The sequence below is a fragment of the Chenopodium album genome, chromosome 19, assembly GCF_948465745.1.
Source record: "Chenopodium album chromosome 19, dcCheAlbu1.1, whole genome shotgun sequence".
Classification (NCBI taxonomy): Eukaryota; Viridiplantae; Streptophyta; class Magnoliopsida; order Caryophyllales; family Amaranthaceae; genus Chenopodium; species Chenopodium album.
In genome coordinates this window covers 37,237,684-37,265,611 of record NC_137852.1, presented here as the reverse complement: position 1 = coordinate 37,265,611, position 27,928 = coordinate 37,237,684, and the positions used below count along the sequence as shown (strand labels likewise).

Sequence of the window (27,928 nt, the reverse complement as noted above, 5' to 3'; positions counted from 1 at the left end):
TTTCCCTACCTACCTTCACACCACCACATCACCACCTTCACACCTAACAACACCACCGGAAAACTAGCCTAGACCACCGCCTCCCATCCTCTGACCACCGTTGAGCCGCCCTTGACCACCTCTGCACCTCCCCCGACCACTACTGCACCTCCCTCCCCCGCTGAGCCCATCTTTTTTACCCAGAATTTCGTGGTTAACCCCCAAAATTCCCTCAAAAATTCGCCCAAAAATTCACTCAATAATTGCTTCCTCAATAAACAGCAGCAGTAACAATCAATTATGACTTATGACTATCTGGAATTTTGTTTAGGCATGCAATTGTTGAATAATTGGTGGGTTTTGGAGCAATTGGTGGGTCTCTTCATGTCGATGCTCACGCTACTAGCGGCGGCAAAGCGAGGGGAAGGGCGGCGAGGGGAGGGGGATAGCCGACAAGGGGCGGGGGAGGGCCGATGAGGGGGTTTGGTGGCTGAGAAAGATGATAAATTGATGAAATGTGTGGTGGTTGTAGTGGTGGTGGTGTGGTGGGGGAATGATTCCCTTTGTTTTAAAAACAATCAACAAAGCAAAAATAAGGTATTTTCATTCCATTCTTCCCCTTTCCCTTTGTTCATTCCATTCCGATTCGCTCGTGCGAACCAAACGACCCCTAATATTAATGGTTGTTGGAAAAAGCAAATGGGGTGAACATTTTGGGACTAAAATTTGCCATAAGGGACTATCAAAAGGGGACGGAGGGAGTAGAAGATTTGATTATTTAGCTTTACAAAAAAAAAAAAAAAACATTTTGACAACTACTCGTATTAAGTTAAGCAAAAAAAAAATAAAATAAAATTAACATAATTTGTGATGTGGACTATTTTTTAGGAAAGACATACTACTACATATATTAATTTTAAAAAGATTATACATTATTTTCTTCATTTTTTTAATTATGTAATAGAAGCTAAAGGTTTAAATAATGAAATGTGAATATTAAATCAACAATTAATATTTTTGTCATTTCTTGATTTTTTCATGTTTTTAAAATCAATTATTGAAAACTTTTTGAAATTTATTTCCCAAAAAAAAAAAAAAAAATTTATTTACCAAAAAAAAAAAAAAAAAAAAAAAATTAAGAAAATTAAGTTCTAGTAACAAGTTTCAATATCAATAAACATACAATATTCTGTGCATTTACGAGTACACTCTAGTCTAAATTATAAATGCCAGTTTGAACTTTTCACCACTATCCTCCAAAGTCAAATCCAAGCAGTTCTAGACACTCATAAAGTTTAAAATTTTAATATTCACAAAATAATAATATCTCATATTATTTACACTCCCTAAATAAGGTATTGGTATGTATTAGCATTTTCACCAAGGGAAAATAGAATTATCTCGTACATTAGCAGAAGTACGTTTGATATTAATAAATTAAAGTTAGACTTCAAGAATCAAGCGGATTAGTGGCACCACCTCTTGATATATCAATTTTACATTTGCCCCAAAATTACAGTCCCCGCAGATGAGGGCAATTTCGAATTTTAGAATGTATAATCTTTTTTTTTTTTAAGGTATGTAACAAGCATTGTATTGTTTCCATTTTAGGTATTGAATTTGTAGCAATTATGTGAAATATAGAAATCTTACTTCGCATATATATCACTTATTACAATAGTGGCCATTGTCAAATTACCATTCAACATTATATATGAAGAGAATAAAATAAATATAAAGTAAATAATTTTTTGAATAAATGCTACAAAAGAGTTTTATGAAATGAGTTTATGCTTTGCTTATGTTGGAATTGCGTACATATATCTTCCATTTAGAATGGCTAGGAGAAGTGGGCTGGAGTACAATGTCATAGGGCCGACCCAGCCCAACTACAAACTAACAATGAGATGATCACAATTTCAGGTAATAAATTATGGACATTTTAAATAAATATAAGCTTTAGCAAAAGTACATCTTAAAAATAGCTTATACCAAACAAAAGAACTAGTAAGGCATACTTCATGTACTTAACTTCATTCACGAGTTGAAGACGTGTATGAAGACTCGGAAACAACCTCAGAGTAGTCCTCCTTCCGATGGAAATTGCGGTGGCAGCCGCATGCAGCGCAAACGAGGGCACGACTGGTGCTTTCGCCACCACTCGATATGAACTCACGGCATCCATCTACGGCATACCCACCAATGTTAGCCGCATGGTTCTTTTGGCACTCTCTATAATTTGTACTTCTAGTTTGAAATGTGTTATCAGCTGACCTCCTCATCAAAACAACCTTCTTACTTCTCATTTATAAATTTAAAAAGTGAGGAAACCGTACAAATAAATTGTTCTAATGAATTGTCAATACAGTTGTTGGAAATGCATGTATCAAAGTTTTATGTTTTGACAAAAGGTGTAAACCAAACTTCCTTATTTATAGTGTGCATGTAGTCCCATTTTGGAGTATGAATAGTATTTATTAAGAGAATCACATGGCCAATTTTCACCTACCCCTACATTTTATTCTCGTACATCACTTTCGTTTTAAATTGATACTCTTTTCCATCTCATAATTAATTTTACACTTCTGTATTTCTGCATAATATTATTTTGAAGCATCTGTCTAAAATTATTTTTACTCATTTTAGTTATGAAATATGAATGACATTAATAATTATTGTCGATTTGTCCCCCCTAGCCCTACTAAAGGGTTAGGGTACCATCTTTATCTACCTTAATAATAAAAATTAAAAAACTAATTACTCTCAATATGATAAATTTAATAATTTTCATCCAAAAAAAAAAAAATCGATATTTAATGCGCTATGCTCACTTAAACTATAACAAGTGACAATAATTAAAAAGAACCGTATGAGATGGTAAAAGTGTCTCACAAATTATTTTGTTGTTTCTTCTTTTATACAAAGTAAAAATTATTGCAATTAATTTTATTGTGATGCCCTTTGTAATATAATATATCAATTGCATGGCAATAAAACTAATTTAGAAATGATATTTGCATTTTTTGAGTCAAAACAAACTTATATAATCTAATGGTTTAACATTAACCAAAATAGACTGTTTAAAGCAATTGTCGGCCATTAATTTAAAGTACAGGTAATATATTTCTGTTTGATTGTAATTGTGATGGAATGGTACAACAAATTGAACGTTCAACCACCGATTATTATTTAGTGTCTAGTAATGTTAGTATATTAGTAAATAAAGGAAACCATAAAAAGTTAAAAGAACTTATTTTTGCTGGCCTAAAATGGGGATTGCCTTAATTTTTTGGGAATCACCAACTAAGAACAATTGGCCCATGTAAAACTTACATTCTCAAATTGACAAATTGTTATTACGTACTACCTTTGTTCCATCAATTTGCTCATCGCACTTTTTTCATAAGTTTGTTCTTTTTTTTTTTTTTCGGTTATACTTTTTATGCATCTGGTCGTTTGATCAACTATTATAAAAGTTATTTCGTTAATGCTAATAAGAATTATTTCGCTAGTATATTCATCACTGTTAAAGAGATTACTCGGTTAAAATTATAGAGTTACTTAATTAGTTAGTATTACAGAGTTACTTTGTATTTTTGTTTTCTTACAAATAATCACAAGGTGTAGTTAACCACACATAAAATACGTTGATACGAGATATATTATTTAATACTCATTAAACGATACGAACCAGAAAGTGGGAAGAAGTATATACTCATTAAACGATATGAAATGGCACGGGGTTTTTTTAGGGCGTTCATAACACGAAAGTAAGTTTAAAAGGGTTGTAAATGTAAAATGTGATTCAAGTCTTTATTTAGGACTGGTTAAATGGATACACTAAAAAAAGCAAAGCCAAGAATAAAATTGGCGAAAACTGAGTGCTGGAAGAATCTACCTATGACAGACCAACAAACGTAGGATATAGTGGACACTGACTAAATGCAAAAGACTTAATTAGGAAGGGTAGGATCGATCTATAGAATTCATTGGCTGCTTAAATGGCCTACATAAATTCACTTAGCACGTGCTCTTTTGTGGCTTGTAATACTTCTTCAATCTTCATACAAGTTTCTAATGTTGCCACCGTTATTCGCCCTAATTAAGGAAACCCAACTCTTTTCAGTTTGCTCTACTTAAATTGTTTAAATTTAAGTCCAATAATTAATTGGAGATTGAAAATATTAGACTTTAATTTACAACTTGGTTGTTAATGCAATGGTAATTGGGCCAGAGCTGCATTTAATAAGCAGGATCGTTTGTATGTTCAATTACCCGCAACAATAGGAGAGGACCGGAATCTAATTATCTAGAATTGAGTCCCGAATTCGGATTATCCCGTAGGGTTCCAGGTGGGAACACCCAAAAAAAAAAAACAACTAGGGCTTGTTTGGTATCGTTTTTTGTTTTTAGTTTTCAGTTTTTTTTTTAAATCAATAACCCAAAAACAGTAAACAAGAAAAATGTGTTTCCACTTTTTTGTTGTCTGTTTTCAAAATCATCAAGATTTTAATAAGTTTTACTACTTTTTGATTCATTATATGACATATATTATATGATTTTAAAAAACAAAAAACAGAAAATCACAGCGATGCTAAACGAACCCTAACGTATAAGGTAAGCCAAATTAGGACCTTAAACCAGTTAAATTCCAAACATATCCTTATTTATTAATGAATGCAAAGTGTATGTATAAATTGGTAAAACTCTAAAACTTTAAATTTGAGGGGTAACTAAGTAAGTTGACAAGTAGATATATTAAATATGAGATTAAATCACGTTTTAATTGATGTTATTTGTAGCTCCCTATACACAAATACACATAAGATATCACAATATTTGACTTGAACGCTAAACAACCCAAAAAATTTGTAACTTGGAATCTATGGCAATGGAATCATAACAAAAATAAAAATAAAAATTGAAGTTAATGTTTCAATTGGCCGAGCATAAGCCAACACCGAAGTAGAGAATGACCACACATATAAGCTTTAATTTCTCCGGACATTGAACACGAGTTCAATTACTATTTACAGGTATCAAATTATGTTGGATTACTTGCTCAACTCTAATTAAATCTCCAAATCGTTTCCATCTTAATAACATTTTTCAAATCCTTGAATTTTCACTTATTATTGGTGCTACAAATGAGTTTTTACGGTAGCATGATAAATGTCAGTACTTGATGAACCGAACTCAAATCCACGATGTAGAAGATTATGACCACTAAGGGCCTGTTCTGACTTACTGAACTGAGCTGAACTAAACTAAACTGAACAGATTGGAGCTGAACTGAACTGAATAGAGCTGAAATGAATTGTTTATGAGAGAAAAAAATTAAGATCTGAACTGAACTGAACTGATTGGAGCTAAACTGAACTGAAATTAAGCTGAAGAGAATAGGTCCTCCTAATTCTATTTAGGATTCATTATAAAATCAATCGTACTAATGATGAATATATGTTAGTCCCATTTTAGGGTTTTCAATATGGAACAACTAGTACCAACACAGATATAGGTCACTGTAGGAGTTTATAGGTACTACGCAGCGGAAATAACATGAATCATATTCATAAAGCACCTAAACCAAGGATCATTGCATAACACATAAAGAACACATAATTATACCTTTGAAGCGTGATTCCACGTGCGATCGAGCAAGAACAAGGGGAGATAAAGAACCTCAAGTGTGATTCCTCTACTTGGTCCACGGGCATGGATTAAGACCTCCACTAATGATAGTTAGTTGCAATTGAAACCTTCAATTGACCTTCTATGGAGAAGAGCGAGCAACGAACCACCATGAACCACCGCGAACACAACACGCGCCACCTAGGGTGGCCGACCGTACGGACTAGGGGAGGAGAAAGGAAAGCCGTGAGTTAGAGAGAGGAATTAGGGTTTTTGGGATTGGTTGCCTTGATGTCAAAATTCACTGTGTGTGAATTATGACTTCTTGCCTCCAACCCTAGGCATGGATCTTATTTATAGATCTCATCTCTAAATAAGAGCCCATGTCAAAAGCCCAAAACCTAATTCCAATCTAACTATGCTAGCCCAATCCAATTCATGATTAGTTAATTGCTCATGAGGCCCATTAATGGGCCTCTTACTTGCTTAACCCAATACCCTTGTGTGTGACCTCATAGGATCTATTCTAGAGGGCTTTGGACTATTTGACTGGTCCAAAGATCATCTCTCATAGTCTAGCAACAGATGATGACGCCCCAAAAGAACGAACTTATTATCCCATAATAGTGATCCTTGATATATCTAGCACTTATCGAAGACATAACTCAGTCACTCCATGTGATCAACCCATTTGGCTATTTGATTGTAAGCTTATGTTCATTTTAAAATAAAGGAAAAATAGATCAATCGGATTGGGCCAACCTAATTAAAAAAAAAAAGAAGTGTCATTTCATGACAACCAAGAGCCAAGAGCATTTCTTCAAACAATCCAAAAGAAGGCTACGTAAAAAAAAGCTTGTATTTTATGCAATTATGCATTATAGTTTAAATGGCAAACCTTATAACAAAAACTGTGGCATAATTCTGAGTCTGACATCAACCAGAATTTCGCCACCTTATCTAATTAATACCTAATTTAGCTTAGAGATTACATCCATGCATAATGTTTGAGTTTTGAGGATGAAATAATGTGCTAATAATCAGCCGTCCAAATGATAATATATGATGATTTGCCATATATATAAGCGCATGCAATGCCTACTTATGCATGTGCTAATTGTACTTCAATTCTTATTGATCAATAAAATCATTCATGCTCTCTTAGTTTGTTTCTTCTTTACAAAAGAGTAATGTTTTTCTTCATGTGAGTAGGTCAACAATACGTACCTTCACTATGAAATTAGGTTTAAGAAAAACATTAGAGTTTGCCACATCAATTTCTATTTTTAGGAATAAAGTATATTCTAATGTTGTTTCTAAGTGTTCTTTAGCATCTTCTTCTTTAAAATGTAAGTAAATAAGTTATGAAACAACAATCTTGATAATCTGTCGTGCCGTCCAATGAACGATATTGATAGTTGTAATAAGTACCTTACATTGCAACACACAATACTAATTATTTACAATCGATTCGTGATATAGTTAGAACAGCATGCATATGAAATCAAAAGTGTAGGTTTGATATATAATACTTCAAGAATGAGATCCATATATATGGGATCAAATGTATATATATTTTGAATTTTTGATATAATAATAGTCCAAGATGTTATGTACAAGTGTCTTGTCAAAAAAAAAAAAAAAAAAAAGAAGAAAAGATGTTAAGTACAAGTGTGAGTGTATTCTCATACATTGAAAAATAATGTCAAAAACTAACCTTTGGTGCATTATATTATTGTCATTATTAAGTGGATTTACTTTGAGGCAGTCCCCATTGATATCAGATATCAATAAACCATGTTGATATCATGACAATCTTGTAAATAATAGGTTTGCTTTTTGGAAAGTATTCATAAAATATTAGAAAGCTGAGTTGGACTCCGTTTTTTTTCATTTCTTGTACAAAACGTGTTACGGATCTTTAATTGACGATAGGGTAACGACGTCTACTCTTTTACTTTACTCGAATCTGGGTTGGAGGAGAGAGAAAATCAAATCAAAAAACTTAATGAGAGAGAAAACGGAGATGATTATCAGGAATAATATTCAACAATCCGATAAATTGTTTCACTTCAATTTCTATGATTATCAGTAATAATAAAACTTAAAATCCTAAATGCATCCACACTTACATTCCAATATTCTAGTACAAATCGATAATCATCAAATCAAATTATAGAACAATATCCAAGTTCAATAATTTCAATTACCTAATTTTACGAAATCAAACTAACCGAGGTAGCCAAGTCGTCGCCCGCAAAATCCATCATCAATTATTCCGACGATTCGGTTTAGGGCTCCGCTTCAGAATCTGGTTCGGCAGGAGAATGGTCTAGTTCGTTTGTTTGGGCCGGTATCCGGTTCTAGTTTGGGTAATTGGTTCGGATGAAGGTGGTGAAGAGGGAGGAGGAAATTAAACCATCGGAGAAAAACTCATCAGTTGATAAAAAGAGTAGTACGTGCTTTGTGGGTCGAACTCGTATTCGTGAACTCGAATTCCGAGGAGTTTACTTCCTACGGCGACACGGCGGAGAGAATGAGGGGGAGGAGAGAGTGAGAGTTCTTGAAGGTCTGCGTTGGGTATCAAATGAGTGAAAATAACCTAACGATCGTTAACGTCAAATTTGGAGAAAACGGGAACTCATTACGGGAAGAGCCATGTAAACTGCAGAAATACCAATTTGACCATCATTTAAATGGAAATTAGACTGAAATGCCCTTGATATTAACAATACAAGTTGATATCAGATATCAACTTGTATTTGCGCATTAATTTTACATACATGCACTACTACAAAAAACCCCTAATAAGTCGGACTTTTAGAGTCACATGTACATAAGGTGCAACTTATAAACCTATCGAGTCGCCTCATACTTATTAGGCGACTCTTTAAGTTGGGGTTAAAATCAACAAAGCACCTAACGAGTCGCCTAATATATATGAGGTGACTTGATAAGTTAACAAGTCGCCTCATATATGCATGCGACTCTATAGTCCGACTTATTTGGTGGTTTAAATTAGATTTTCAATGTCACCTGTACATAAGGTGCGACTCGAATACCTGTCGAGTCGCCTTCTACATATTAGGCGACTCAATAGGTGAGTTTTGTTATCTATGACTCTCACCTAATGAGTCGCCTAATATGTATAAGGCGACTCAATAGGTTAATGAGTCGCACCTTATATACAAGTGACTTTGAAAATCTAATTTAAGCCACCGAATAAGTCGGGTTATAGAGTCGCATGCATATATGGTGCGACTTGTAAATCTATCAAGTCACCTCATGTATATTAGGTGACTCATTAGGTGCTTTGTTGATTTTAACAAGTCGCCTAATAAGTATGAGGCGACTCAATATGTTTACAAGTCGCACCTTATATACAGGCAACTTTAAATGTCCGACTTGTTAGGTGCTTTATTATATGACCACTACCTAATAAGTCGCCTAATACGTAAGACGCGACTCGATAGGTTAATTCTAAGAGTGTATTTAAAATAGTTACAATATATTATATATATGAAAAGTAACTTTGGCATAATGGCAAGAACTTCAACCTTCCAGGCAAAGAACCAGAGATCAAGCATGCTGAGTGTCATAAACATTGACATTATATGAGCTAATAAAAATAATTGGAAAAAATGTTGATTTTTTACGTGTCGCCTCTTTCAACACAAGCGACACAATAGATAAATCCATGGAGTCGCCTGTTTCAACACAAGCGACACAATAGCTTAACAAATAGAGTCGCCTAATAACTAATAGGCGACTTACATAAAAGCTATCGAGTCGCCTCAGAGGCGACTCCTAAAGTTTGAAGCTATTGTGTCGGTGGCTATAGAGTCGCCTTTAAAGCGACTCGTTAGGTCATTTATAGGCGACTCGATAGGGGTTTTTTGTAGTAGTGATGATATATCATATTTAGTCGTAAGTCAAGTTTTTTGTCTCCTCATAATTATATCAGCTCTTTTTTTTTAAATATATAGTTGATATCAAAGCGCGATTAAGTAAATTTAGATTAAATCTTACAAAAAGATGATAATTTATGTTTAATATTTAGGCCTAAAAAACTAAAAGAGATAAATCGTTTTGTGTAACATATAGGAGTGTAAAGCTTATTAACAACACCCTCTACGTACGTACCCTATCAATTTTGGCTCTGATTGCTGGGAAAATACTTGTTCATCTTTATGATGAACAACATTTGTTCATCTTAAGGGTATAAGTGCCATTTCCACGATTGTCACATGCCATGTGTACACATTAGTATCCCCACGTCCCATGTCCAGGTAGCACGACCGTGTACCGCCGTGTATTATTTTCATATTAACGTCGTTTTCATCAAATTGTAATCGTTAGGGTCTGCTTCATTTGGATCTGTTGTCTTAGATGGGGCGAATTAATCAATGAGGGTTTGGATCTGGTGCCGAATTAATCGATTGTCGGATCTGGTGCCGAATATTCCATCCAAATTACCAAGTTATCGGTGGGAATCGCAATATTGGTGGAATAGTCTCATCGGCTGGTTGCAGAGTGATCGATTGCAGCACCCTTCTGCCCACTTAGTAAGTTTTGTCTTCCACTTCGCAATTCCTAAATGAAATATTCCATTTTTGGAGATCAATGTTTGTAATGTAGTGTCTGGTTCCAATTTACTGATTTTACAATTGCTTGTCTCCTAGAAAACCTATTGTGAATGATATTGATATTTATCAAATAACCGTGTGGTGGTCGTTGTCAACTTGATTTTTAATTATTTAATTTGTGTTCTTGTTGAATTGGTAAAGGCGAAGTGACGAGGGATGGAATTCTTCCTGGATGAGGTATGAATCTGAATAAATTAAGATATGAATGATGAAAAATAATTTGTTGCTGATGATTGGAGTGCATTTGAACCCTTCTTTGCAAACCACAGGTATCATCAGGAATTCATGCTAAAAAATTAGTAGACTTACATCCTGGATTGTTTAAGGTAAATAACACGTTAATGTAGTTGTGGCTTAATGAAATTGCTGTTATATAAGTAATCATCCAGTTGGCTAAGGCTCTGTTGTGTGGTAATGCATAGGATGATAGGTTGAGAGTTGGTGGCTCGGTGAAGGCAAAGGGCCATGTTGTGAAGACACATGGTGTTGCCGTAGGCAGGGTAAGAATTTGGCCTAGTTTATAAGAATTATTAATGTTCTATGATACTTAGTTGTGAAGTGGTTGAATTCCCTAATTGTTTATGTGTTGTGATGATTACAGCCACCAAATATTAGTTGCCGTATTCATTCATTTGGGCAGATATGCAAAAAATTTGACGAAAAATGGATTCGATGGGTGACAGAGATGGGCTTTGGGGGTCTCCTTCATTTTGTATTCACAATGCAGGTTCCTAGACAATTAACATATTGGGTAATGACTAGGATAGATCCTCTAAGTAGAACCATGGTTGCTCCTGATGGACGTGTATTCAGTTTTTCTAAGAACCAAGTAAGGTGGTTATTAGGAATCCCGAACGGGAGTAAGGTAGTGCCTAGTGCAAACTTAATGTCTGGGGAACTTCGTGCAAAGGTACAACAGCTGCTGTTGAAGTTTGGGAGTTCATGGAAAACAAAATCGAGTAGAGGTTGTGGTAGTGTCTACATTTCTATCGGAATATCGTTACTCGTAAAATGACAGCTCGATTGGAGGATGAGTTTTCTGATGAAGAAGAAGAAGAGTTTAAGTCAATTTTCCTTATTGTGGCTTTGCACATGGTCTTATGCCCTACTCAATCCCCACGACTAGGGACCGACTTATTACCAGCGCTTAGTTGTGTGATGAACTGCATTGATTATGATTGGTGTGAGTTGGTGTTAGACAAATTAATGGAAAGTGTAGCAAGCTTTTCTCGGCGATTTTATGCTAATGGATATGCTGCTGGTTGTGGTGGTTGTGCGATGTTTGCTGTTGTAAGATGCTATTTCACTCTGTTTTTTATGATACTATAGGAGTTGTTGATCAGGATTTTGTATGTCTCTGAAAATAATTTTATGCTCTTCACTTATTGTACAGATTTTCTACCTCGATCGTCTTGATAGGAATCCTGTTCAATGGGATGTTTTCCCGAGAATTAAAGTGTGGAGCACGAAGCAAATTGGTTTCGCATCTAAGGATGATCGAAGTAGTTCAGGTGACTTTGGGAAGCTTGGTATATGTATTTGTGCTTATCAATACTGTATTTATTAATGCGTTAGTAGTCGATGCCCATTTGTATGTCATGTCCTGATATATCGAACGTAATTTATATAGATGGTAGATGTTGCATATGGCGAAAGACATTGTAGGACAGCAAGGGATACAGAAGCTCCCAAAGGTAATATCGTTGTAAAGGTATGTGTGTTCTTAATATTTTGAGTGACATTGTTAACACGTGAGTGTGTTGTTAATCACAGCCTTTTATAATGTGTTGTAGGATGTGGCAAAATTGATCATGGCTTCCCGTTTGCGGGACAGAAACCCTTTGGATGGGGAGTCAAGGAAGAGGAGACGATTAGATTTGGAACACTGAGTTGAAATGATAGACCTTTCGATCGGTAACATTCTGTACGAAATATTGGTGTACATGATGAGAACATGGTTTCATGATAAACTTGTAACATGATTGTAATGAATTATTTCTGTCATTATTTCTTTGTGATGTATTGTGACTCATTTGTGTAAATTACATAGTTGAGGCTATTACAAGCCAATCTGGGTACCAATATTTCTGTAAATCTTGACAATATATCATACAACCTAGTCATAAGTAATAAGTCCATATGAACGTTCGGATCTTGGACATTATACTGGGCCCCATTTCCAAATTTTTGTAGGTAATAAGTCCATGTGGGAATTTTGCAGACTCATACACAGCCCAATTGCCCAAAACAGAGCGTGAAATGGTCATAGGCTAAATCTACACTATCGAAGCAGGATGAGTTATCCCAAAAAATGATAATGTTTTGATCTCATATCAATAATACAATGTCCTTATGCTGGTTGTTAACTTTCTGTTTTCACATTATATTGTTATTATTAACAAAAAAACTTTGACATTGGAAAGAGTTCGTCTATTTCTTTCTCTATCTCTATGTCTCTCTAAGCCCTGGTGTAAACATCCTTAAGTACCTATCAAAAGCCTGAATAAGTCTTCTATTGGTTAGTCAATGAGTAATGGTCATGTGCGGGTGACGGGAAGTAACAACGATAATTAAAAAGGGTACTATTTTTTAGTTTTTTGCATTTAAAATTAACCCCCAAACAACAGCAGCTACAACCCAAAAATATTTTGAAGAAGCCCGTTTAGTTGCAGACTAGCCCAAATTTAAAAATTGGGCTGAAATTGATTTGTAGGCCCAAACAAGAGGTGGCCCCTCCCACAATAATCGTGGTATAATTGTATAGCCGTCCTATAATTTTCTATAACATTAAAAATTAATCTTGATTATTGGTTAGAGTGTAGTATTTCCATAAAGTAACTTTCCTTATATAGTGTGTTGCACCTAATCCGACATTTCCTTTATGGAAGCGTTGAAAGTAGAAGACAACGGAGTAAGTACATTTTAGAGGAATCCAATTTCAACATCTACAACTCGTTACATGCATCCTCACACTTTTGCTTTACTTTAACCTAACAAAAGCCGAAGAGAATCTAGTGTTTGGCCAATTAAGTGCATCCACATAACTCAGTTGGTTATACATTTACAACACATTTACAAATATACTGATTGGTTATAAGGGATATAGTATAGTATTTCCATAAAGTAACTTTCCACATATAGTGTGTTGCACCTAATCCGACATTTTGTTGAAGCGTTGAAAGTAAAAGACAACGGAGTCAGTACATTTTAGAGGAATCCAATTTCACCATCTACAACTCGTTACATGCATCCTCACACTTTTGCTTTACTTTAACCTAACAAAAGTTAAAAAGAAAATCTAGTGTTTGGCCAATTAAGGGCATCCACATAACTCAGTTGGTTATACATTTACAACACATTCACAAATATACTGATTGGTTATAAGGGATATAGTATAGTATTTCAATAAAGTAACTTTCCATATATAGTGTGTTGCACCTAATCCGACATTCATAAAGTAACTTTCCATAAATAGTGTGTTGCACCTAATCCGACATTTCCTTTATGGAAGCGTTGAAAGTAAAAGACAACGGAGTCATTACATTTTAGAGGAATCCAATTTCACCATCTACAACTCGTTACATGCATCCTCACACTTTTGCTTTACTTTAACCTAACAAAAGTCGAAGACAACCTAGTGTTTTGCCAATTAAGGGCACCCACATTAGATCAAAACTATCAGAGGTTTGTTCAATTGACAAGTCATGATTACACAAACCTATTGGCGAAGTAACCTTTTAATAAAAATAGATAAACCAATTAGTGCTCAGTGTACACAAACCTCTCCATAAAAAACCTCAACCCAACAACACGAGGTTTGTTCACGAATCCTCTAAATTGTGCCCACAAAACTCTCAACAAACCTGTGATTGCTATTGTCCCTAACTTAGCATTCATTAAATTTGGGTCAATCCGACACGATAAATGAACTCATTTCCATAATATAACCATATACAATTGTAAATGAATTGAGATATACTATCCCTACCAAGCACTATATACAATAAATAAAAGTGCACCAAGTATTTAGGTAAAAGCGCACCAAGTATTTAGGTAAATGAAAGGTGGTTTCACATTTTCATCATTTTAAATGTAAAACTCAAATGTTTTTAGACTATAGATACATCAAACGGTTCCTTAAGCTAATTTGCAACTCCAATGGTAGTAGCTATAGAATTTGCTTGCACTTTATAGAATTCACAATCTATTAGCTTTACAAATCGAGCTACAAAAATAATTTAGCTAATCTAATTTGCCTAAAAACCTACTTGCTCACCGGCGGATGGAACACATATGTTGTACAAAGGAGAGTAGGATATATTCTAATGTGGCCTCTATGTAATGAATAACACTCACAAGTATTGTTAATCGGATGTAAGGTTCAATGACATTGAATTTTAAAAAATCAAGTTGTAATACATTAATTTGCAGAAGGTGGATGTATTTTAATTTTTTCTGTTTTATATTTAATTTAGTAATTAAATAGTATTTTTAAAATAAGCCAAAATATCCTAGATTTACCCTTACTATTAGTATATAAGGAGGATTTCGTGACACATTTTTCCTTTCCCCCATCCCTTCTCGCTTATATCTCAATTCTTCACCTCCACATTCCTTTGCTCCTACCATACTATCTTAAACGACACAGGCCATGCCTAGGCTTGCCATTACCAAGTGCCACACTCCCGCTCTTCTATTCTTTGATCCACCGTCGAGACTCGAGCCCGAGTTAGATTTTTCGCAGTTTGAATACTTGTTTGTTAATGATGAAGGTGAAATCTTGGCTGAGGCCTCTATTGAAACCATTTGTGCACTAATTTTAAATCCAAAGACCAACCATTATGATCTGTTAAATTACTTATCACTTAGCACTTACAGGTCGTACCGACGTAATGTTAGTAAAATAATGTATATTTTTCATTTTTTTGTACAAGGCAGAAACAAGACCCTTTATTAGTTACTTTAGGATGATCTTGATCTTTGTTTTATTTAAGCAAATTTGTTTCAATTTTTCCTTGTCCAACATTATTTACTATCACACGAACTTACCTCATGTTACTGACTTTGTTACATTACAATCATTTTTCTAATTTATTCATTGATTATAATAAAGTATATGTAGTATATTTTCGTGGGTAAAATTATATAATATGTAACACAACGTATTTAGCCACACGATCTACTTTTCCAACAAAAATTGTAATAAGTAGGCGGGAATTCTTAAATGTTTGGAATAACACAATAGTGGTGTTGTTTAAATTAGCACCAAAAAATGAACAAGATATTATTATGGAGCTGATAAGTGAACGACTCAAACGTCTTTATTGATTTATTAAAAATAACTTGCTTTCTTCTCCTAACAAATACAATCGAGCTGTTCTTACACAAAAGATATATGCATATGGTAAATAATAAATTTAAACCAATAAAAAGCTTCCTTGTATCTCCATAAAACTAGTGTTGGATGTACTATTTGTATGTACTAGCCTTAGATGTAGATTAATTGCTCCTCTTGGATTGTGCACTGGGAGGGACTGCAATTCTTCAAGCGGCTAGTTACCCATCTTGTCAATCGTCCTCTTTTTTTAATTGCAAAGTGGTTGGGAGTTATTAATAAAATTGTATTGAGACGGTGTAACTTGTAGAGATCGATGGATTAGCGACGATTGTTTTAACAATTTCTTTATATTTCTTATTTTTATTATGTCACTTTTTAACTTAATGTTAAAGGATTTCGCATGCACTAGGCAGATGAAATATTTAAGTTGAACCTTGTTTTATTTCACGTATGTTTTAATAATACTGATATGCATTAGTAATGTATTATTAACGTATTTATCCGTTAGCAAAATATGGAACTTGGGTTGTTATAAATGTCAAACATAAAATATTTTTGTTATGTAATCATATGACCTAGGCTCAAAAATTGTACATGGTAAGTAATTGTACATGAGTAGTTTTCTTGTAAATGCTCGATCCAAATTGTCACAAAATCACTGAAAATCTGGAGAAAATCTTAGGTGGTATTATTGCTATATGTAGAAGTATGGAAAGGGCATAACAATGCTTTGGTACTTGTTGGATTGTGATTTGTTAAGATAAAAGAAGAACAACAAACAGTAACTTGCCACTTAATACATTTACCTTTCCTCTCTACTCCCCAAAGACTGACATTGATGTGAAGCTTGTGCCAAACTCCATAGCTAAGGCTGAGGATTAATATTTATTACTGGTAGTTGGGCTTAGTTGGCCAGAAAGTCTACAAATGTTATAACTTGTATTTACATCTTTACCCCCATCTTTAGAAATAAAATACTCCATATTTCCATAAGTTATATGACATACTTAACATTGGCCATAAGCACTTTTGTTGTATCCGATTACATATACGAAAGATGTACGATAGATCGCACGAAGATTAATGACGATTACAAATACGTGTTTAACTACATATTAATAATGGTTTTTGAGATCACAACTTTGGAGCATTTCGGTACGTTAGATCCATACAATGTACGTTGTTATTTGTGTTCGGGTCTTTACAACCGTACAAGTATAAAGGGCATGACACGAGCACTCTTAACTAATGTTTTAAAAACAAAATTGTAATGCTACCGGAAATTGTGGAGGACGAAATACATACACAAAATTAACGGCGACACATTAGAATATATCGTTGTAATATATATATATATATATATATATATATATATATATATATATATATATATATATATATATATATATATATATATATATATATATATATATATATATATATATATTGACCATATTATCCCGAACTTAGTGGCGATGAATAGAAAATTATACCTATTAAAAATTATTGATTATTGCCTAAGTATTAGGAATAATTTTTACTTTTTGCATTTGATATAATTAAGTGTGACTACTAGTATAAGTGCAGATGAAAAAAAAAATAAAAAAAGTAATGCACACCTGGCTTAATGTGATGTCAAACAGGGGTAGGGTTTTACTTTTCCATTATAAATTGACACATTAAGCTACTCATTTTTCATCAACTCATCTTCCAAACACACAAAATCACACACTCCTTCTTTAATCCAAAAAAATGAGTCCTACGAAAAAATCTGAAGCTGGTCCTTCCTTCTCCAAGCGGAGGGGCCGCAAGACTAGTGGTCCAACACCCCGTCGAACCATAAGAGCTCTGGCAATGCTTGCGAATGCAGCAGCTGCACAGGCTCAAGGCAATATTCCAGCCCCCGACCCACTCCCTGTTGGCAACCAATTTCCCCCGGGGATTGGTGTGAACAACCTGGGTCAAACAGACCTTAACATTCCCCCGGCTGAACCACTGGAAGCTCCTCAACAAGGGCCACCCATACTTCCTGCCATTGAACCTGCACTCCAGCCAATCGCGCAACATCTTCCTCTGGGTGGCATTGGAATACCCTTTTTCTATGCCATGCAACAAGCTCAAGGTGGTGTCGGATCCCCCACAACTACAACGGAGGTGTTCTGTCCTACAATATAAGGGTGAGGAGCACCAACTTGCACGACCACGGTGTTCCGTACGTGGTGGGAGCTGCTGAAACCATGTATCGCGTTTACAGCGATTATGCAACAAGGGTGGATCTTTTGGCCCAACACATCATCATTAAGCGTTTTGATGTGATAGTTCCATCCATGTCGACTGCTATTGCTGCTGGAATCCAAGATGGAGACGTGTCACGGTGGTTCCTCAAGTATACTTTTATTACTATATTTTTACTCTATAAAATTTGCATTTCATACGTATTATGTCGCTAGTAGTAGCTAATACATGCTAACACGTTTATTAACGGGCATCAGTTAAATTTTAATGTTCATTGTAGATTATTAATGGTTAGCTTATGTATACGTATTTATTAATAAGTTGCTTGACAACACAAGTTCTCTTACTTGTGTAGTAAATTTAACACATTTTTGTACGTAGATCGTGTTATAATGAAACCTTATTATGCTTGTAAGGGTTTTGTGGATGATTAGTTTAAAAAAATGCCGTAGAATTTTTGTTTATTGAGTAATTTTAATCTTGTTAATTCACATTAATTTCAACCAATGTAATAAGTAGAACAAAAACTACTAAAGAGGTGCATATTTATTCATGTACATATTGTTTAACTCTGTCATTATTGTAGAAGTTCATTAAATGAGGAATAAAATATATTTTTATTAATATTATCTTGTTTCGAATAATCATGTATAAAGTTATGGTTTAAGGTAGATATAAGTAACACATTTACAAGTTGCATGACTACACAAGATCTATGTCTTTATTGTTTATGTAACACAGTATCCTAAGTGTGCACTTGATGTTTTAGGTAGTGAGTAATTTTATTCTGTCCATGTAATATTAATTTCAGACATATTAAAAATTACATCAAAATATGCAATAGAAGAACATATTAATCATGGTTGAATTGTTTAATTATGGTTGAATTTTCTCGATCGGATGTATTTAAATTGTTGTAATTCGTGTCACTTGGTGTTATGCGTTAATATGTTGGTAGTTATTAAGTTAATTTAGGTTAGGGTACTCATTAAGGTCCCGTTGGAGTAGTTTAGGCAAGTATGTGATCCTTGGCTAGGTGGGTAGGTTGATGTAGTAGTGGTGTAGCTTTGGCTCTCTAGTGTTAACAACTTATGGTATTTGTAATGTACTGCAAAAACTTGCTTGTTTTATTAACTAATGTGATATATAATTAGTATTATGTTTGCTAGTATGTGCAGTAGGTGAAAGATGATTTGTTAGTGAGTGTTACATATTGGTTGTTTACAATCTATCTCGTTGACCTCTTCATATGCATTTAGTTGAGTAAAATAGTTTATTCACTCGACGTACATGGGATCATATTAGGATAGGATTTAATGTGATTGCAAACTTGTTTTTATTTAAAAAAAAAGAATTATAACGAAAGGGATTGTACTTGTCAAATATATCTTGTTTGGACTTATAGAAGCAAAATTCAATAAATCTGAATTTGAATGTGCACTGTCGAGTTTTTGTAGCGCACTAATATAGAGTTTGTAAATATGGTTGGTTGAATATAGAACCAACAACATAACTAAGAAGGGAAATTAAATAATATGTTATTACCTAATGGATGAACACAACATCACCAATAAAAGTACAATATTGTTGTGGATGAAGTATTTAGTGTTGCTTCTTTACCTACAACAGGCCAGAATGACATCACAAGTATCTTCAAATAAGATTTCCTAAGCATCTTGTCATGTACTCGAGTTTGACAAACTACTTCGAAGTCTACTGCAAGACAGGGTTTGGACTATGGAAGCCCCCTCAAACGGCTCCATTAATGCTACTCAACCACCTCAACTCGTGCTATATAACAGTACAAGACCATAATATAGTGTAGTTGAACCTCTTGGTCAAGTATACTAAATATAACAAATACATCATAAACTTAGAAAGGGTAGTCATGGAAGCCAACGATGTACGGACTATATATGTTAAGTCCACAATTTTTGGTGGGCCTAGGGATCGCCTCATGGTTCCTATTAGTATGGTAGAAAATGATCCGTTCTACACATCTTGTCCGTCTGGTAATCTCATTGGTTCACATACTTCGTCAATTGATTTTGACGAGGTGCTAAGTGCACACCTTGACTCTGAATCTTCTGATGATGAGTTGGATGTGGAAGACAATGAACTGTCCGCAAGGAACATGTTGCTGTTACATCCGTATATGTCTCCTAGGCATTCATTCCTGGAAGACCACGTAGGTAGCAAGCAAAGTATTTCAACGATGGGCGTTGCTGGTGGATCAAACAACTCACTTCCATTGTTAGGTAACAGGAAGTGGACTTGAACATGCAACCTTCGTCACCCGAAACTTCAATGGAAAAAAAAAAGGTTTTTCGGTTTGGGAAAGCTGTTTAGGAAGCGCAAAGAAGTGAAAAAAATGGGTCTGGTCAAAGGACCATGAAGGTCAATCCTTGGATTATGGAGATACTGTGTAGCTGCAAGGGTAGTAGAGTTAAGGAGGGGAAAGACATACAGCTCGACCTTAATGTTTTACCTGCAAAGGATACGTTCAACATGTCAAATGCAACATTATAAGTCCAGGTAAGCGTTTTGTATTCAAGAATGTCAAACAGTTGGGCTTGTTATGTACTTCAGAATTGTAATTCGGATATTAATGTTAATTAATTAGTAGTAACTAGTTATTCGTATTTTGTGTTGAAGGGGTCTCGTCTTAATTAAGAATTGTTATTTGGGAGAATGTGTAATAGTCCCTCAAATGGATCGAACTAGAGTTCTTGAAACTTTTTGTATCGTATTGGATATTAATGGATAGTTGAACTAATTGTTTAATTGTGTCCTGGTTAGCCCATTTCAAAATATACATGTGAGACCAGAAAAATATTGTTTGTTTGGGCCGGCCCAATATTTATAATTGTTACCGCAGAACATTTTTCAATTGGCCATTTTGGCCTAGATACAAAATTAGGTGAATCATGGCCCGTGAACAGTGTTGGATTCAAAGATGTGAATTTTACGGTTTGGCCCAATTTGTCGTATAATTTTTTAGAATTGAGGCCCCAGTGGCACAATTATGTTTATCGTTTAAACTTCCATATAATTTTTGTAACGGGATCGCGTTAAGAGTAGTCATTTCTTGCTAATCAACCCAAAAAACAAGTTGTTTATGTAAAGCGGATTAAACTGTTTTCCAGTTTGTATTACTCAGAAGGAATTAAAGTATGTTATACATTTGTTGTTAGGCAGAGGATTCAGAAATATGAAACACTTAAGGAATGGCTTATCCCATGACCAATAATGTAATTGTACATCATTACTTTAGAAAAGCACAACCTTAATCTAGTGATGAAATTATTTTAAACAACAGGAACGTTTGACGATTTCTTAAAAAGGGTAACACAACTACTTATCCCATACTGTTCCCAAAGTACAAGTAGGGGGATGAAATTTTGTTATAATGTCTCGGACAATCCAATAGAGCAATCAACGAGCAGGCTATCGTCCTCATCCGTCCACACTAGGGTTGCAGACGATGGTGTGCTCCGGGCCTGATACATCATTAACGTAACTCATAATTAGTAATGTTAAGTAGCGTGAACTATTGTTTTCGTCAAAAGGTAACCCTAGAGGTTGAGTATTTCACATTACCTTCTTATTGAGATGTGTAGTGACATGTGGGGGGCTGCCTGGCTCTGTATCCGTATCCGTCTCGCCCAAAGTAATCGAGCGATCCTCGAGGAGACTACCTACGTCGTTCAGCCAATCCAAATTCGTTGAAGAAGGAGTACCTACAGTCTGATCATCAATCAACAGTGTCAGCAGTGACAAAGAAAATATACATGAGGGTGATGTAATTAAGGCTGTGTAGATGTAATGTTTTCACCTTCCTCTTGGGTGTTTTGGAGGCATTGGCAGACAGGCTAATTGAGCAGTCCACGAGTTCAGTATCGTCCTCAATTAGCCAATCCAAGTTGCTTGGTGACAGGGTATTCATAGCCTAGTCCAAAAACAACAGTCTGTAATAATGCACCTAAACTGACACATAAGGTTTTTTGTGTGGCAAATGTACCTTCCTCTTGCGTGTATTCTTGGCCATGGGGGGCTGTTTGCAGATCCAACTAGCGTCTCGGACAAACCTTTAGAGCACCCAGTGAGTAGACTGTCTTCTTCATTCAACCAATCCAAGTTGGTTGATGATGGTGTTCTCAGCACTTGGCAAGTAAAATTATATCAAATATCATGCCGATAAATTAAAAGAGGCGAACATGAGATATGACTATATGAATTTATTACCGGACGATGCACGGGTACTTTAACCTTCACTCCAACCTTCTTTTGCTGTGTACTCGTCCACAAAATATATTTAACATTAGATCACAAAAAAAATTGGATTCTTAAATCCAGCAACATGTTTAACTAACCTTTTTTGGCAAATTCTTTTGACATTTCGAAGTGATGGGGTTACCTACACTGTCCAATCCGCTATGTTGCTGTGAACAAGTGACAGCGTAAGGAACTACTAATATTTATATTAGGTAATAACAATAAGTTTGCTTCAAGGTTGGTGGCAGGAACATATACCTTCTTATGAGTAGGTTTCTTAAATGGCTTCTTCTTAGGGGCTTGGTCCTTACTTCGCTTGTTCTTAGGAGCGGATTGCTTACACGGCTTTTTCAGAGGGGCTTTGTCCTGACTTTGGTTGTGATTAGGAGCTGTTCTTGTACCCTATTTCAGAGAGTCCCTTGTACCGTGTTGCTTTTAGCCTTCCCCGTCCTCTTTTTTTTGTGACTGGGTCTCTCACTATAGTGTTAGGGCAGACAGTTTCATCAAGCGTATCATCTGAATCCACAGCTGGTTGCTGCGCTTCTGCAGTAGAGCAATTGACTTCAGGGCTGTGATGTACAGCATGTGACCCATCATCTGGGTATACAATGGGGACTGTTTGAGCTAGTTTCTTCCTTCTACATTCGGTGACTTGAGATTTAAGTTTCTCCAAATTCTTAATCACCAATTGGACAGTCACATCATCAACCATAGCCGCCTCATCACAAATTGGCTCAAAAGCGTTCAACAAAGCTGTATACCTTTTCACCTCGGCTATCTTTTCGGTATCATGATAAGAGACTGTTACGCGGGTGTGCTTACGTAGTATGTCCTTTCGCCATCGACTAAGAATGTAACGATCGGGAATGTCTTTAACATGATTCAAATCCAGAATTCGATTTGTATGTCTACACATTATCCCATCAGTTTCAAATTTTCTACAATCACAGCAGACCACCTTTGTTTCAGTGTCAAAAGTAGCAGCGTAAAATCTACGTTTTTCAGTTAAAACGTCCTCACTTTTTCCGTCCGGAACAATCCAAACCCGATCTTCAATGACATACTGAATTAGAATATCAGAAACCTTATTCTCTTGCCTTGGAACACAGTACATCATTCGTATGCATTCATTTTGGACCTCCTGAAATTTGGTGTCGGTGTATATTTTTTAGAAAAGCTTCTCAACATTGAACCCTGTAACATTTCTTCTAATGTACTTGGAACATTTTGCATCCGCATCGGTTTCATCACCAACTCGCTTCTTCATTGCACTATCATATTTCACCGGGAATTCAAAAAGTTGGGTGTTCCTGTGAAGAAAACCATCAAAGAAACTATTTATACTCTCAACTCGTTGAGTGGTCTTCATGCCCGCCCAAAAATATTCCTTCATGAACGCGGGAACCCACATATGCCGTTCTGTATACAAAGTGTTCAGCCACTCGTTGCTCTCCAACTCGAAGTTCTCCACTAATTCCGACCATCCATTCTCAAACTCTTGAATTGTAAAGCTTTCATATACAACAGACTTCAACTGTCTCTTGATTTGTTTATACCTGCAAGAAAATATGTATCATCCATGCAAATTAACTTTGTCTCCCAATAACGACATCAAAACATTGCACGTTACTAACCTGGCACATTTACCAAGCTTATCTGGAATCTTTCTCATTATGTGCCAAATACACCAACGATGTCGTGTACCTGGCATGATCTCCTCCAGGGGCTTCCGCATTGCGGCTGCTTGATCAGTTTGTATTGCTAACGGGGGTTTATCATTCATACACTCCAACCACTGCTTAAACAGCCAACGAAATGTGTCACAATCTTTCCGGGACACCAGTGCGCATCCGAGTAAAATGGTTTGTCCATGATGGTTAACACCAACAAAATTCACAAACGGAAGGGCATACTTGTTGGTTAGGTAAGTTGCGTCAAAACAAACCACGTCCCCGAACTCCTCATACGCTGCACGGCTACGGGGATCAACCCACAACACGTCCTTCAACCTTCCTTCGTCGTCAAGCCTCTGTGTGTGATAAAAATTCTGATTCCTTGACTGCATTTGTCGAAAAAAAGTCATCATCGCAACTGAGTCTCCGCCTTCCATTTGCAACCTCCTCTTTTTATAGACCTCATGCTGTAGGTCTTTAACGGTCAAAGCTAGATTTTCGCTCCCTCCCACCTCTGTCGCCATGCAACCATGGATTTGGGACACTGTTACCCCTTGATCGAAAAAGTTAAATAGGTTCTTTCGAGCCCTAGATGTGTATTTCTTCATTCTGTACTCTTTAACAAGCTTTGCCATGGTAGGATTAGGAGTGTGGTTTGTATGCTCCAGGTTCACTTTCTTTATTACCCATTGACCATCCCGATTTACACTTGCATAAACCATAGCTCCGCACTCACATTTCTTAGACCTTCTTTTAGAGCGACTCAAATCATCCTCCACCACGACCCCTCCAACTACACCGCCCGAACCACTAAACCCCATAGCCTTAGCCCTCTTCTTTGCTTCCCGTTGCGTCCTCATGTCCGGTTTGCCATAACACTCACATCTCCACGTCGTAGATATTCGATGTCTCTGCTCCCCTTTTGAATACGCTCCCTGAACCCTACTCACTCCAAAGCCAATTTGCTCAGCATATTCTTTATAATATACTTCAACATCTTGCCATGAACTAAACAGCATTCCAAGCTTGGGTTCTTCCACGTAACTAACCACACTAATGTGATTACTCGCTACAACGGTTTCAATTGTCTCAACCGTTTTGATTGGTGTTGTGTACTCCCTCCCATGCATATTTCGAGGGCTAGATCGACTGACCATCCACAAAAGGAACAATTACACCGTTATTATCAACATTCCTCGAGTCATCGATAAAGTTACCCCTTTCAGAACTCAATTCCCTACCCCTAACACCGCTCCCCTTGTCTCCCGCATAAACACCATTACCAGCAGCACCCGGTGTACCAACAAAATTATCCATTGCCAACCACAGTATATAACCGACACCAAGTCAAATCTAAACACAGGCAACAACAAGCAGATTTATACAGTTCAAGTTTCCATGGAATCACGTGATATACATATCAACTAAACTGAAATTGATCCAAAACACATATGACTCCTTCCATGAATTCTTTGCAATTGCACTAAATTACTACACCTCTTTGAATTGAGTCCTTATATATTGCCAGTACTTGTGAATTGAATCCTAATATACGTCCATCACACACATTCACTCAAATCTTTAAAATATTTCAAAAAAAATTCCTTCTACACATCTGATCTACACATCTCCAATCCTAATTTGATTACATAAGGTACTAATGCCCTGCATTATGAATTTTATTATCCTACTTTGTAATTAAACTAACACTTACCAAATGTTCTATAAGTCGTGCAAATAACTACGTAATAATTATATGAATTTTCTAATTATTAATAAACCATCACAATAATATTAATTTTCAAGCCAATTTTTCACATTATACCACGAAAACACATTACTCAACAAAATTATCACAAAACCTACCACTTTATATGAACTAATCATCAAGCTTTTAAATACTTACCAGATCTAACGACTATTATCGACCGACAACCACCAAGGCTGCCCCATCATCAGCTGAACTCCTTTTAGCATGCTCCCTGGTCCCAATTGCACTGCGGCAAACTATTTGTAATATATCGTAATTGATCTAAAATAGTAACGGCAGTTAGATGAGAATCGTCATTAGCTTATTAACGGAGTTCATTCACTACTCCTTGAAGTTGAAGTTTTCTATTACTCAGCATAAAATGCCAACTCATTTTAATAAGTGCCTAGTCATTGCGCAAGGTGGACTAAACACTGTTACACTTATTTACAAATTGCCCCTGAGATAAACATATTTTGTTCATCTTCAAGATGAATGGGGGCCTGCTCCCTGATTGCTTGGCATGGGTTGGCCTTCATAAGGTTGATTCACTTTACTCTTACATTAATTATATTTGTTTACACCAAAATTCTCTATAATCAATTTCATCCAACCAAAAATTAAATGTGAAGCAACTACATTGATTATTTTTTTTTTTTTTTCTTTTTCTAATTTTCTTTAAATGTAAACTATAAGAATTTCTATAACCTTGATTATTACAACATATACATTAACCCGTTTTCTTTTTTTTTTTTTTAGGCTCATTTCTTCAATTATTAATCACATATATAGGCATAAATGAATTGATCTTGACAACTTTGGTTATCATATGAAATACCACCGACCAATTAAAGTTCTAAATCCAAATGCAAATAAATTTTTGCTTAGATTTACAAACAAAAAAAATATGATGATTTTTCACGGATTCTTCACCGTGAGTAAAGTACAATAATAATTCTTAAAAGTACAATAAAAACTAACTTTTAACGAACAAACCCTATCAGATAATTCAGATTTAGACATCAACCAAAATAATTGCCAAATCTAAAGCCTAACTTCAGATTAATTAGGAATAGGAATTTAATTTTAGTTTTAAACTACATGTGCAAATTAAATAATGTAAAGATCATTGAAATGACCCCCTTCTTGTATATAATTAAAAACTAAAATTGTGGTCGACAAATTGAGTTAGAAACTTTAACGATCAATCAAAGCAACCTAAATAGTATCCACATGCCAATTGCCAATCAATCAATTGTATATATAATAATGTGTGATTGAAAATGATTGAAGAATTCCCACGTAAGAATATTGCATGCAATGTACTTTAATTAATTGTAGCATTTTATTGCATTCTTTTTCTAAAATAATATTGTCTTACTATGGACAATTCACGTTTTATTGCGTTCAAGTAAATCGCAAAACATAATATTTTAATAATGTAAATATATCATTTATTGTATTATCAATTTATAGTATTATTAATTAGTATTTGAAGTATTAATAAATGTTGCCCTAGCTTCACTTGATGATAAGCTATATTATGTATCAATATTGATGCATACTGTAATACATTAAAAAAAAAAAAAAGAAATTTTGACAATTACCACATTCTGTTATGTCCATTTTAGTTATTACCACCTATTTTTTTTTTTTGAAAATTACCATCTTCTATTTTCAAAAACATCAAAAGTTACCACCCTTCTTGCCCCCCAACTACCACGTGACGTCATTTTGGGCCCATTCTTTCCCTTCCCTCCCTATTTCCCTCACATTTCCCATTCCTATTTGGATTCTCATCTCCCCTTTCACTTTTTTCCCCAAACCACCAATAATTGTTCGTTAATTTTGATTTGGAGGAGTGAATTGAAGAGTTTCTGAATTTTTGGGGGAAAATAAGTGAATGAGAAGGTAAGAATCGAGTTATGGAAGAGAAATGGGAGAGAAATAGGGAGGAAAGGGAAAGAATGGGCCTAAAATGACGTCACGTGGTAGTTGAGAGGCAAGAAGGTGGTAACTTTTGATTTTTGAAAATAGAAGGTGGTAATTTTCAAAAAGAAAAATAGAAGGTGGTAATTGCTAAAATGGACATAATAGAAGGTGGTAATTGTCAAATTTTCCAAAAAAAAAAAAAAAAAAAATAAGAAAAAAAAAAGCATGAAAACTATGAGGCAGTCAAGTGAGAATTATATCATTCCAAGAGAATGGCAATATACTAATATCCAATATAGCAATCTACATCCCCTCACTATCCTAATTAGAGTTTTAATTAGATTTATCAATCTACCCCGTATTGTTAGAGTTTTCACTCAATGGCACACGTACTACATTCATATGATAAACATTCACGACGAATAATAGTAATACATTAAAAAGAAGAAGCTTGAAATCTTTAAGGGCT

General features: G+C 35.2%; 2 protein-coding genes across 2 annotated transcripts; one reads left to right on the top strand and one right to left on the bottom strand.

Annotated features, from left to right (window-relative positions):
* Nucleotides 1-10,452: 10,452 nt before the first annotated feature.
* Nucleotides 10,453-12,080, top strand: LOC145595810 (uncharacterized). Its single transcript, XM_081652234.1, has 5 exons — nucleotides 10,453-10,582; nucleotides 10,679-10,756; nucleotides 10,858-11,546; nucleotides 11,650-11,786; nucleotides 11,886-12,080. Exons 3-5 carry the CDS (start codon nucleotides 11,268-11,270, stop codon nucleotides 11,989-11,991), a joined length of 522 nt encoding a protein of 173 aa, XP_081508360.1. The 5' UTR covers nucleotides 10,453-10,582; nucleotides 10,679-10,756; nucleotides 10,858-11,267; the 3' UTR covers nucleotides 11,992-12,080.
* An 11,192-nt stretch (nucleotides 12,081-23,272) lies between these two features.
* Nucleotides 23,273-25,094, bottom strand: LOC145594313 (protein FAR-RED IMPAIRED RESPONSE 1-like). Its single transcript, XM_081650647.1, has 3 exons — nucleotides 24,932-25,094; nucleotides 23,739-24,846; nucleotides 23,273-23,660 (listed from the first exon to the last, which is right to left on the bottom strand). The coding sequence occupies exons 1-3, from the start codon at nucleotides 25,092-25,094 to the stop codon at nucleotides 23,273-23,275; spliced, it is 1,659 nt and encodes a 552-aa protein (XP_081506773.1).
* Between the last annotated feature and the right edge of the window lie 2,834 nt (nucleotides 25,095-27,928).

Bases quoted from the DNA above. Each gene is read 5' to 3' on its own strand.
- LOC145595810 (XM_081652234.1), top strand. From the start codon at position 11,268: ATGACAGCTCGATTGGAGGATGAGTTTTCTGATGAAGAAGAAGAAGAG. The intron at 11,547-11,649 runs GTAAGATGCTAT...CTTATTGTACAG, and splicing joins GTTGTGCGATGTTTGCTGTT to ATTTTCTACCTCGATCGTCT. The intron at 11,787-11,885 runs TATATGTATTTG...GTAATTTATATA, and splicing joins GGTGACTTTGGGAAGCTTGG to GATGGTAGATGTTGCATATG.
- LOC145594313 (XM_081650647.1), bottom strand. From the start codon at position 25,094: ATGGATAATTTTGTTGGTACACCGGGTGCTGCTGGTAATGGTGTTTAT. The intron at 24,847-24,931 runs GTCAGTCGATCT...AAACCGTTGTAG, and splicing joins AATTGTTCCTTTTGTGGATG to CGAGTAATCACATTAGTGTG. The intron at 23,661-23,738 runs GTTAGTAACGTG...ATTTTCTTGCAG, and splicing joins AAGCTTGGTAAATGTGCCAG to GTATAAACAAATCAAGAGAC.